General features: G+C 37.6%; 1 protein-coding gene across 1 annotated transcript in view; it reads right to left on the bottom strand.

Moving 5' to 3' along the window:
* Positions 1–743: 743 nt before the first annotated feature.
* Positions 744–11,759, bottom strand: part of MKLN1 (muskelin 1) — a 186,907-nt gene continuing 175,891 nt past the window's right edge. The window contains exons 17-18 of the mRNA XM_047096606.1: positions 11,431–11,485; positions 744–1,096 (exon numbers count right to left, since the gene is read on the bottom strand). Of these exons, the coding sequence (XP_046952562.1) occupies positions 975–1,096; positions 11,431–11,485 (177 nt within the window). The 3' untranslated portion in view covers positions 744–974. The remainder of the gene's footprint in view (positions 1,097–11,430; positions 11,486–11,759) is intronic.

Here is an 11,759-nt window from a genome sequence, read left to right as displayed (position 1 = left end):
TATGGAAATAACAAAAGCATAGCTCTGGAAACCCATCCTCCCAAGTGAAAATGCTACAAAAAGCACAAAGGAGAAATGGAAGCATAGCTCTACAAGAGAAAAGAGTCGTTTTCTTCCAAAATTTGCTACAAAGACATCAATGAACATATTAATCACTACTGGAATCTTCTTGCTGGTAATTTTTATAATGGCTCTTAAAGGTTTTGAACTATATTCTCCTCAGTTTAAGGTTTCTGTGACTCAAAGCTATTGTAATATCCACTATAAAATATATCATTATAGAAATACTATAGACCAATCTCAGATAAGTGCCTGGATCAATCTTGGGTTTCATTTTTTAGTTCTATGACAAGGGGCATACATTTGAGCCCTCTGTTCTTCCTATTGTTTAATGTAATACAAGACTCTAGTCAACAGAGACACATACATCACTTTTACATCATTTGCCCTACAGAACTCCACACTTTTAAGAATGAATTAAAGAGGTAAACAAGTGACATGACTTATAAGCAGTTTGCATGATGCGAGGTCAACTGAAATGGGAAAGGAGGAGAAAGAGGCCAAAACAAGCCAACAACAAAACCCCAATTCTTACATTACAGCACTGAGTCTGTTAATAGTGCTTACTTGCCCCAATTTTATAAAAATGAAATAAAAATCAGAAAAGGGTAAACTGACTGATTACTTTTTCTTTTATACTCATTAGTTCTTAAAAGTTAAAGTAAGAAAAAAATATATATATATTTAAATGGAAAGTATACCAATTTCACTTTATTAGCCTAATTCAGGAATGGGATGAGGAGAAAGGGGCTGAGGTCAGGTATGAAGGAAGAGGGTTAAAACTTGTGACAGTAAAGATCCCTTCAAAATTCTGGTGCAGTCCTCAATCACTGCAGCCTAATTGTCGGTCAACGGAGTTGGACTCCAAAATACTGAAATCAGACGTTCTCCATTTCTGTCCAGTGACTCTTCAGTTACAGCGTGATGAGGTCTACCAGGTTGCCTTTGGGAGGAGTCATGCTGTCAGGAAAGAAATTTACTAAGGTGTCAAAGAGCTGAGTTCTTTGAGCATAGGTGTGATCCACATCGGAAAAGCCTGGTAAAGGGAGAGATACAAAGAAACTCATCCATTGTGTCTAAAACATGTAACGGAGAAGCTAGTTGAGAAAAGCAGCAATGTAGAATGCAAAAATCAAAACCAAATCTGATTTTAAAACCAGACAAATGTAGGTCCCGAACCCAGGTCTAGTACCTGGCAGTGGTGTGATCTTAGGTGAGTTAATCAGCCTTTCTGCAACTGTCTGGTCAGCTATAAATTTGTATTAATCTTGTATACTCATGGGGATATTGTGCATATTAGATATAATTATGTGAGAAGCACCTGTTCTGATGACTGGCACTTTAGTAACTAATATTGACTCTCTTCTTTTCTTTACATTTACCTCTTCTAGTCCACTGAGGAAATTTCTGCCTCTTTTCCAACTTTATAATACTTCCGACCACTAACATTTTTTTATAATAAAAAAATACAATAAAATCAAAATGAAAAATAAAATCACTTTCTTTAGAAAGTGGTCTAAAATCATTAAGGTCCCAAGAGCTAAATGTAGTCTCAGAGAACTGAGTGAAAACATAACTGAGGGAAAGAAATACATGTATGATAGCAGAGAACAGTACCCGGCCATACATGTTTGATACTATGCACCATGCTCTACGCCAGGCACACGTTGTGTGAAAAACAGAGCAATGAACGACTTTTCTGCAGGTAAACATTAGAAAGTGGATGACAGAGGTGCCTGGGTGGCTCAGTCAGTTGAGCGTCTGACTTTAGCTCAGGTCATGATCTCATGGTTCGTAGGTTTGAGCCCCACGTCGGGGTCTGTGCTACCAGCTCAGAGCCTGGAGCCTGCTCAGGATTCTGTGTCTCCCTTTCTCTCTGCCCCTCCCCTGCTCATGATCTCTCTCTCTCTCTCTCAAAAATAAACATTAAAAAAAAAAGTGGATGACATTCTTAAAAGGTGGGGGCCAATGGAACTACAGGATTTTTTCCCCTTTAACCTTTAGTAAACATTTAATTTTCAAGTTCATTCCAGTCAAAGGAACATTCAGTGAGATGCTTCCTTCCTTTACTTAGCTGCTGTATTGCTTTAAGCTGCCTCAAATTTCTTATGTACATATAACGAATGATAAACAAAGTAGTCTTTTGATTTCCCCATTCCTGAAATGGCTGAGACATGAGAGCCCTATAGACTACCACAAGAAACAGAAATAGTGCCAGAAAGAGTTATATATGCCATAATACTCAGTGAAAATTATTTCAAATTGGACCAATTTTCATTCAACTTAGAATACTGTTTTAGGTGCACTGTTTTCATTCTTGTAAAGAACATGAACAGAACAGAACATTGCCAAGGATATCAGTTTCCTGGAAGGAAAATAAACAATGCCTCAAGAAAAGTACATTCTTTTTTGTTAAAAAAATTTTTTTTGCTATTATTTTAAGTTTGAGAGCAAATGTTTACTTCTTTGGAGCTTAAGATTTAACAAAGAAATATCATGGAAAAGAACAGAAGGAAATACTCCAAAATGTAAGCAAAGGTTAGCTTTGAATGATGGTATTACTTTTTCCCCCTATTTAAATTGCTTTTCTGAATTTCTAAATTGCTTTATTTTCAACTTATTTTGAAAATTTTCAAATTCTTAGACAAGTTTCAATAATGCAACAAATATTCATATACCCTCACCTAGATTACTTAATTGTTAACATTGTCACATGTTCTCATTCCTTCTGTTGTTTGTACCCCACACATACTTTTTTTGTGGAACTATTTGGGAGTAAGTTGTAGACATTTTCACTCATACTTGAGTTCATTTCACCTAAGAACATCACTTGAATAGCCACTATATATTAAATTTGGGAAACTTAACAATAGTCTTTTTATAGTCATTTTCTCCACTAAACTAAAACTCAATCCACTATCAAGCACTGTATTTAGTTTTTGGGTCTTTTAAAGTTTATTATTTATTTTGAGACAGAGACAGTGCAAGTTGGGGTGGGGTGCAGACAGACAGGGAGACACAGTCTAACCCAAGCAGTCTCTGCACTGCCAGTGTGAAGCCCGATGCAGGGCTCAAACTCAACAAAACCGTGAGATCATGGCCTGAGAGTCAGACGCTTAACCAAATGAGCCATCCAGGTGCCCCTTCAAGTCTCTTTGGCCTGGAATAGTTCCTCAGCCTTTTTTTTTTTTTTTATTAAAAAAAACCCGTTTGGGGCGCCTGGGTGGCGCAGTCGGTTAAGCGTCTGACTTCAGCCAGGTCACGATCTCGCGGTCCGGGAGTTCGAGCCCCGCGTCAGGCTCTGGGCTGATGGCTCAGAGCCTGGAGCCTGTTTCCGATTCTGTGTCTCCCTCTCTCTCTGCCCCTCCCCCGTTCATGCTCTGTCTCTCTCTGTCCCAAAAATAAATACACGTTGAAAAAAAAAATTAAAAAAAAAACCCGTTTATTTATCTTGAGAGAGAAAGAACACAAGTTGGGCAGAAGCAGAGAGAAGGGGAGAGAGAATCCCAAGCAGGCTTCACGCTCAGCATGGAGCCAGCCCAATGTAGGGCTTGATCCTACCTCAAGATCATAACCTGACCTGAGATAAAGAGATGCTTAATAGACTAAACCACCCAGGTGCCCCTCAGCCTCTGTTTTTTAAATGGCACTGATATTCCTTTTTTTTTTAATGTTTATTTTTGAGAGAGAGAGAGACAGAGCACGAGTGGGGTAGGGGAGACACAGAATCTGAAGCAGGCTCCAGGCTCTGAGCTGTCAGCACAGAGCCTGACACGGGGCTCGAACACACAAGCCATGAGATCATGACTTGAGCCGAAGTTGGACGCTTAACTGAGTCACCCAGGCACCCTGACACTGATATTCTTGAAAAGTACAGAGCAGTTATGTAGCAGAATGTGCTGGATTTGGGTTGTCTGACTGCTTCCTCATGATCAGAATGAAATTTATGCAGTTCTGGCAAGAATACTACATAAGTGATACTGTGTCCTTCTCAGTGCATCATGTCAGGAGGCACATGCTATCAGTGTGTCCCAATGTTCACTTTGACCACTTAAGCTACAGTAGCCAATTTTTTTCCAATGTGAAGGTGTTCTTTTCTACCACTATAATTAGTAAAATATTGACGAGGATACAATTTGAGACTGTGTGAATATCCTGTTCCCCAAGAGACTTGCACCCAATGATATTAGCATTCACTGATGATTCTTGCTAAAATAATTATATCTTGCTAAACAACTACAATGCTGTTTTTCTAATTACAATTCCTTCTACATTTGTTGACTGACATTAATTATAAAGTTTTTTTTCCCCTTCCATTTTATTTGTTTGCATGAGTATGTTCTCATGGATCCTTTTCTTCTTCAATATATAGTATTTATTACTGTCATTATTCACTTTAATACTCATACTGAACCAGTTTGGGCCAGTGAGAGCTCTTTTGAGCTGGTTTCTATGTCTTTTTTAAATGTTCCCATTAACGGGGCACCTGGGTGGCTCAGTTGGTTGAGTGTCTGACTCCAGCGTAGGTCACCATCTCATAGTTTGTGGGTTCGAGCCCCACGTCCAATTCTGTGCTGACAGCTTGGAGCCTAGAGCCTGTTTGGGATTCTGTGTCTCCCTCTCTCTCTCTGCTCCTCCCCCACTCACGTTCTGTCTCTGTTTCTCAAAAACAAATAAACATTAAAAAAGAATTTTTTAAAAAACACTCTGTTCCTTTCTGGCACAAGAAGATATCCAAGCTCATCTTTACACAGTCCTGGAATGAGCCATTTTCCCAAGGACGCCTTATTCCTTTTTAGTGGTAACATTTAGAAACTAAGATCAGTTGTGCTAATTGCCAAGGGTGGTGCTGTTTCTAGGCCTATCCACATATGTACACACATATTATATAGCTTTTTTTAAGCCAAAATCATGAGTTCATGATTTCATTGATGATTCTCAGTTTTTAAGAATGTTAAAGGATTCTTCCTCTCCTTATCCCATTCCCTATTTATAGTACCTCCTTTCTTCCACTAAGAAAACTGACATTCTGCAATATCATATTTACTCATTTGCTCAACCTGAAATACACACAAAACACATTCCAGAATTACTATACCCAAACCACTACAGGCAAAACACAAGATTTCTTTGCTTTCACTGTCTTTAAAATATATTTCAGTAGGAGTATGGTCTAAGCATTGTACTAAACATTTTCTCTCTTCCCCCCTGCTATTGGGTGGTAATGTTACCAACTGGATAAACAGGCTTCTGTTTGTAGTCAACTTTCAGGTTTTTCCTTTCTTTATTTTCTGTATTTGTAAAAATGTGATGTTTTATTTTTAGGAGAAAATATTGATTCTGTGGTAATCCTCTAATGAAGTAATACCTATGTATTACTAATGAAACACCAGTCTTCTTATGAAATAATATCAAATGAAGTAAATACATTTCCATGAGATTAAATGATTTAAGAGGGAACACTGAGTTCCTGCTGTGTGCTAGGTAGTTTATGCATGACCACATTTCATTCTTATAAAAAAAAATAATGAAGCATTTATCATAAATTCCCCTTTCGTGTGAGGTTAGAGAGATTCAGTAATTTAGTAAGATCTCACAGCTGGTGAGAGAAGAGAATAGAACGTGGACCCATGTCTGTCTGACTCCAAAGCTCATTTATGTATTTTTATTAACAAATATTCACTGAGTGCTTAAACTGTAAGCAGTGTGCTAAGTTTCTTTAACCCTTAAAAGAACATGTTTAATTTTTTGACTTAAATATTTTTATCATTGGAGTATACTGACATACAATGTTATGTTAGTTTCAAATGTACAACTTAGTGATTTTTTTTTTTTAATTTGAGAGAGAGAGAGAGAGAGAGAGAGAGAGAGTATATGTGAGCAGGGGAGAAGAGCAGTGTGGGGGGGAGAGAGAGAGAGAGAGAGAAAGAGAGAATGATTCAATGAATGAATGAATGAATGAATCTTAAGTAGGCTTCACAGTCAGCACAGAGACTGACATGGGGCTTGATCCCACGACCCTGGGATCATGACCTAAGCTGAAATTAACAGCCAGACACTCAACCAACTGAGCCACCTAGGTGCCCCACAATGTGGTGATTTTTACTTAACAATTCCATACATTACTCAATACTCCTCACAGTAAGTATAGTTACCATCTGAACAGGTTTTATTTTTATTCACCATTTACCAGTGAGAAGACTGAAATTTACACTATCATTAGATGAATGTTTAAATTATGGTAGATCCTATTATGGAATATCATATATCACTCAATAAGAATACAATAGATTATAGTTTCTTGCAAACATCTCCACGTGACATCATTAAGTTTTAAAATGTTATGTTGTAGAATACATATTTTAAATTGTGTAATAAAACCAGAACATACAAAACTATACATCTGTGTCTGTGTGTACAGTCCATCCTTATTATTCAGATATTTGTGCATTTGTCTGCCCATTAAAATTTAGCTGAAACTCAAAATAAATACTTGTGGCACTATGTGGTCTTGCACAGACAAGTGGACAGCTGCGAAAATACACACACGTTCTCAGCTGAGGATGAACTGGGTGATGCTCTGCCTTCTTTTTTCACCTCTCACATTATAAACAAGCGTCCTTTTTGGTCTATTGGTGTCATGTTTTTTGCATTTTGTGCTTTTTGTTGGTGACCTCACTGCTTAAAATGATCCCCCAAATGTAGTGCTGAAGTGTTGTCTAGTGTTCTTAAATGCAAAAAGGCCATAATGTGCCTAATGGAGAAAATGTGTGTGTTCAGACAAACTTCTTTGAGGAAAGAGTTACAGTGCTGTTGCCTGAGTTCAATGTTAATGAATGAACAATATAAGGAACTTAACTCCCTACGTCCCATGGGGTAATGGTTCAGTATTCACTAATTCAGCCGTAACAGAACAGACTGATGACTTAACAGAACTACTGTAAATAAAGAGAATCAGCTGTATTTGTATATCTGTGTATATGGTTGTGTGTATATGTGTGTTTGTGTAAAGATCTGCCAGATATGAAAGGTTACACTTGAGAGGAGACAGCTGAGGAAAGTTGTTCAGGAAGAATCTTAAGCTTTATCTGTAGTCAATGTTTTTTAAAAAAATACATTAAAAAGGGTAGGCACTAGGAACGTAACATGACTAATTAAAAGGCAGAGCTGGGACAAAAACGGTTACATTGATTCTCATAAATCTCACACTCCTAATCAATGTTTCTTTCACTTGATTTTCATCATAAAATGGAATAAGAAATTAATCAGAGTAGTAGAAACTGGTAGAGCTCAATGAGAAGCAGTATAGTTGGTAGTTTATAGAGAGTGAGCTCTGAAGCCATACTATTCAAGTTTCTATCCTTGTTTTGCCATTCACCAGCACTATTCCTGGGCAGTGTCCCAGTTTCTTCATATATAAAAGGGCCTCACAACAGTAGCTACTTCATAGGACTATTATCTAGATTAAATGAGTTAAGACATGTATAGTACTTAGAATAGTACCTGGCCCCATAGAAGTGCTCAATAAATACTAGCTATCACTTTATTGCTACTATCATGACTAAAGATAATGACTGCTCTAAAAAGAAAAGTGAACTATTAGGAATATACAATACTTTTAACTTAATATCCTATACAGACTAGGTAAGTTTTCCTATTTACATTTTTCTCCTGGATATAAGTTTATTTATACTTTCTATTGCTAATAATAAATTCACTATTATATAAAAAGTATCTGTAAACATGTGGGTTACAGACAAGAGGTTGAAGAAAGTATCTTTTATTAAAAAAATTTTTTTTTCATGTTTATTCATTCCTGAGAGAGAGAGACAGAGGGCAAGTGGGGGAGGGGCAGAGAGAGAGGGAGACACAGAATCTGAAACAGGCTCCAGGCTCTGAGCCATCAGCACAGAGCCTGAAGTGGGGCTCAAACTCATGAGCCGCGAGATCATAACCTGAGCTGAAGTCGGACACCCAACTGACTGACTCTCTCTCAATCTCTCTCTCTCCTTCCAAAAAAAAAAAAAAAAAAGGCAAAATGCTCTACAAGACAGATTTTTTCCTAGTTCTCACATACCTTGTTGAAAGTACGCTTAAACTGTACCAATGCATACTTTCTGGAACCAAGACACAGCTCTAAAAATTAGCAAAATGTCTGAGTTCAAGCTTAAAAGTGCCCATAGCCACCAGAAGCTCTAAAGATCCCCAGAGGTTATTTTGCTCTGTCTGTCATTTTTCAAAATTAAGATGTCAGCTGTCTGTAAATCACTTTCCATTTTTCTAATTCTTTAAGGTACATAGGACATTAGTCGATAATTCTCACTAGGAGGTTAAGAGAAGCAATTTGGAAGGAAGTCTGTCAGAAACTTTAGCAGAGGCAAATTTTTTGGAGAATTTAGAAAATGAAGTATTTAGTTTATCTATACATGAAAAAAATGTATACAACTAGAGACACTGAGCTGGCTCAGTTGGTGAAGCGTGTGACTCAATCTCAGGGTTGTGAGTTTCAGGCCCACATTGGGTGTAGAGATTACTCAAAAATAAAAATCTTAAAAAATGTATATATCTACACGTGAAATACCCCACTTGATTTCAACTCTAAGTGGAGTGAAGATAAGACAATCTGATGGGAAATAAACAAGAGTCAGGAACTTGAAGTAGGCATGAAACATTAAGAAAAATACATTTTGTTTATAAATAATATACCAAATTTCTCCTTATTAAAATTGGCATAAAGTCCGAATTTGCCTTTCATCCAAACTTACCAGTGTTACAAAGAAGATTACATTTTTTTTTAAATCCTTTTCTGTTTTTTAATTTATTTATTTTGAGAGACAGAGCGTGCACCCAGAGGGGCAGAGAGAGAGGGAGAGAAAGAATCGCTAAGCAGGCTCCGAGCTGTCAGCACAGAGCCCGATGTGCGACTTGAACTCATGGTTCGTGAGATCATGACCTGAGCCCGAAACCAAGTTTCCGATGCTTAACCGACCGAGCCACCCAGGTATCCCAAGAAGATTATGTTTTTGAGGGAGGTAATATTAATAGTACTCTGAATGGGGCACTTACTGTTTTATTGTGTTAAGTGTTCGCCATAATTATTTCACCTAATTCTCTCAACTTAAGGTAAGTACTCTTATTACCTCCATTTTATAAATGGAGAAATTAAATATTACAGAGGTGACTTGCTCGGGGCACCTGGGAGGCTCAGGTCACGATCTCACGGCTTGTGGGTTCAAACTCCCCATCAGGCTCTGTGCTGACAGCTTGGAGCCTGAAACCTGCTTCGGATTCTGTGTCTCCTTCTCTCTCTCTGCCCCTCCCCTGCTCACACTCTTGTCTCTGAAAAATAATAAATAAATGTTAAAAATTAAAAAAATAAAATAAAAAGAAAGGTACTTGCAAGACGTCACTTTTTTTTAAGTAGGCTTCACACTCAGCGTGGAGCCCAATGTGGGGCTAGAACTCACGACCCTGAGATCAAGATCTGAGCTGAGATCAAGAGTCAGACACTGAACCGACTTAGGCACCCAGGCACCCCTCAAGGTCGCTTTTTGAAATTAATTTGGTTGAAATTAGCAAGTGGCAGAATTGATATCTGAACCTAGATTCTGACTCTTAATCACTCTCCTACACTCTCATCTCTAACTACTAAACATACTGCCTCCTTCAAACACGGTAGGAAGTAAAACCCCACAGGAATTTTCTTTTTGTATTTTTTTCTATTGTTTGTATTGTTCTCAGTGTATCTGAGGTTTGCTTGGAATCCAAGTAAAACAAACTGTTCCTGAAAAATATATTAGCTGGCAGTGAATGGGGAAGAGACCAAAGAAAGGAGTTAAGTTAAAGGTAAAATATTTGCTGACACCAACCTAACATATTTAAATGACTGCCAAGACATTTTTGTTCTAAAGGCTAAATATAAGTCAGCCAGAGACATTTTAGTGCTGCCCACCAATAAAATAGAAATAATGGCCCTGGGCTGTGGTATCCATGCATAACAAGGCACATGTTCATTCAAACAATATCTATGTGCCAGGTTCCTAATTCATGTATCACTAAATCTGTCTCAAATGATGAAATTCACAAGGGTATGGACTTTCTAAAATAATGCTTATACTTAAGTTCTTCATCACAGGGTTAAGCTCTCTGTTAGCCTCAAAATATTTGTATGGAATAGTGCTAAACAATTATCTAAATTTTCAGAGAACCTATGTTTTATAGCAAAGTGTGCTCAGTCCTACCCTGTGGAATCCTATGTGTTCCGGAATTAGAACTCAGGACTAGAGGTGCCTCTATCAGTGGAGAAGCCTCGATTACTGGTTATGGAATAAGAAAGGCCAAGACCCCAAGGAAAATTGCTATTCTTTCCCATCCCACTGAAAAACACCAGAATTATATATGTTCTGTTCCTTTGAGGTATAGCTCACCTTTAGGAGACAGAAGGATGATGAAGAAATTAAATTGCTATCCCAAAGTGTTATTTTATGCTAGAGATAAAGACTAGTATCTGTATTTCATATACTGGAAAATCTCAATACTGCTGTTCAGCTCTAAGGCAAATTATAACAGCAGTGGCATGAATGGAATTAATAAGCATTTACCATGTGACTGTATTTTGTAATGCCAAGAGGGGGGCTGGAAATTCCCATACTTCAAAAGCCTACAGTCTTGTTGAAAACATAAAGCTATCATAATGATGTATCCTAACAAAAAGATTCTTGAAAATTCACCTGATTTCTGCTGGATTCTGTAAGATTCCCCACTTCACTACAGTCTAGTTACGTTAATAATCCATTGATACTAAATGAGAGTACTCCTAAATGGAGACTGATGCCCATATCTGGAGTGTCTGAGAAACACTGGAGTTTCAAGTAGAGTTTATCTTAAACAATTAAAATAACAGCATACAAAATTTGGCATTTTCAGGGAAGAGATAATGCATTTTCTCTAATCTCAAAATGATTTTTTCACTGCCTACCCGTCACCAATCTGTTGATTCCACAAAGAATAAACTGAGAGGAAAAATCATCCCACCAAGAAGTGTCATCTAATAGTTAAGTGTATAAGTAGTACACCTACATTCCAAAACCATGCTATACGAGTTAATTTATTTTGATCATGCTTCTACTGCCATGTGTTTGCATAAGAACCCAGCAATTGGTATAACAGGAACTGCAAACTGACCCATGAACTGGTGACTGATGCTTGGAAAATAACTCTGTAGCAGGTTATTAGAAATTTTGCAGGCTACCTTGAAACTTGTTTTGTTTAGATGAACATCTCGCCTGATGTTTCACTTAAAAGAAACCAAAATCCAATCCCCAAAATGGTAGGGCATGTAAGCTAGATAAACTAGGCTGGAATACTTACCTAGAGCTGTAAAATCTGAACCAGATTTGAACAGAGCAGAAGCTAGGAGCTGAAACTGTAAAAGAAAAATAGAAGCAAATTAGCTGGCTAAGCATATTAGAGAAAAACTACGTGTCAGTTTGACCATTTATTAGCCACTGTAGGTCTCTGCACATGTGCTGCAGAAGTCTGTTCACGAAATAGTAGCAAGAACACTACATTTAAAAAAATATGCTGATTTTTCTTTTTATTATTATTTTTTAACTTTCATTTGTTTTTGAGAGGCAGAGAGAGACAGAGCGCAAGCAGGGGAGGGGCAGAGAGAGAGAGAGAGAGAGAGAGAGAGAGAG

The sequence above is a fragment of the Lynx rufus genome, unplaced genomic scaffold (genome assembly GCF_022079265.1).
Source record: "Lynx rufus isolate CCGP_SWC_20201006 ecotype Redwood Valley unplaced genomic scaffold, mLynRuf1.p SCAF_4, whole genome shotgun sequence".
Lineage (NCBI taxonomy): Eukaryota > Metazoa > Chordata > Mammalia > Carnivora > Felidae > Lynx > Lynx rufus.
The sequence above is the reverse complement of the archived record's forward strand: the minus strand, read 5'-3'. Positions and strand labels throughout refer to the sequence as shown.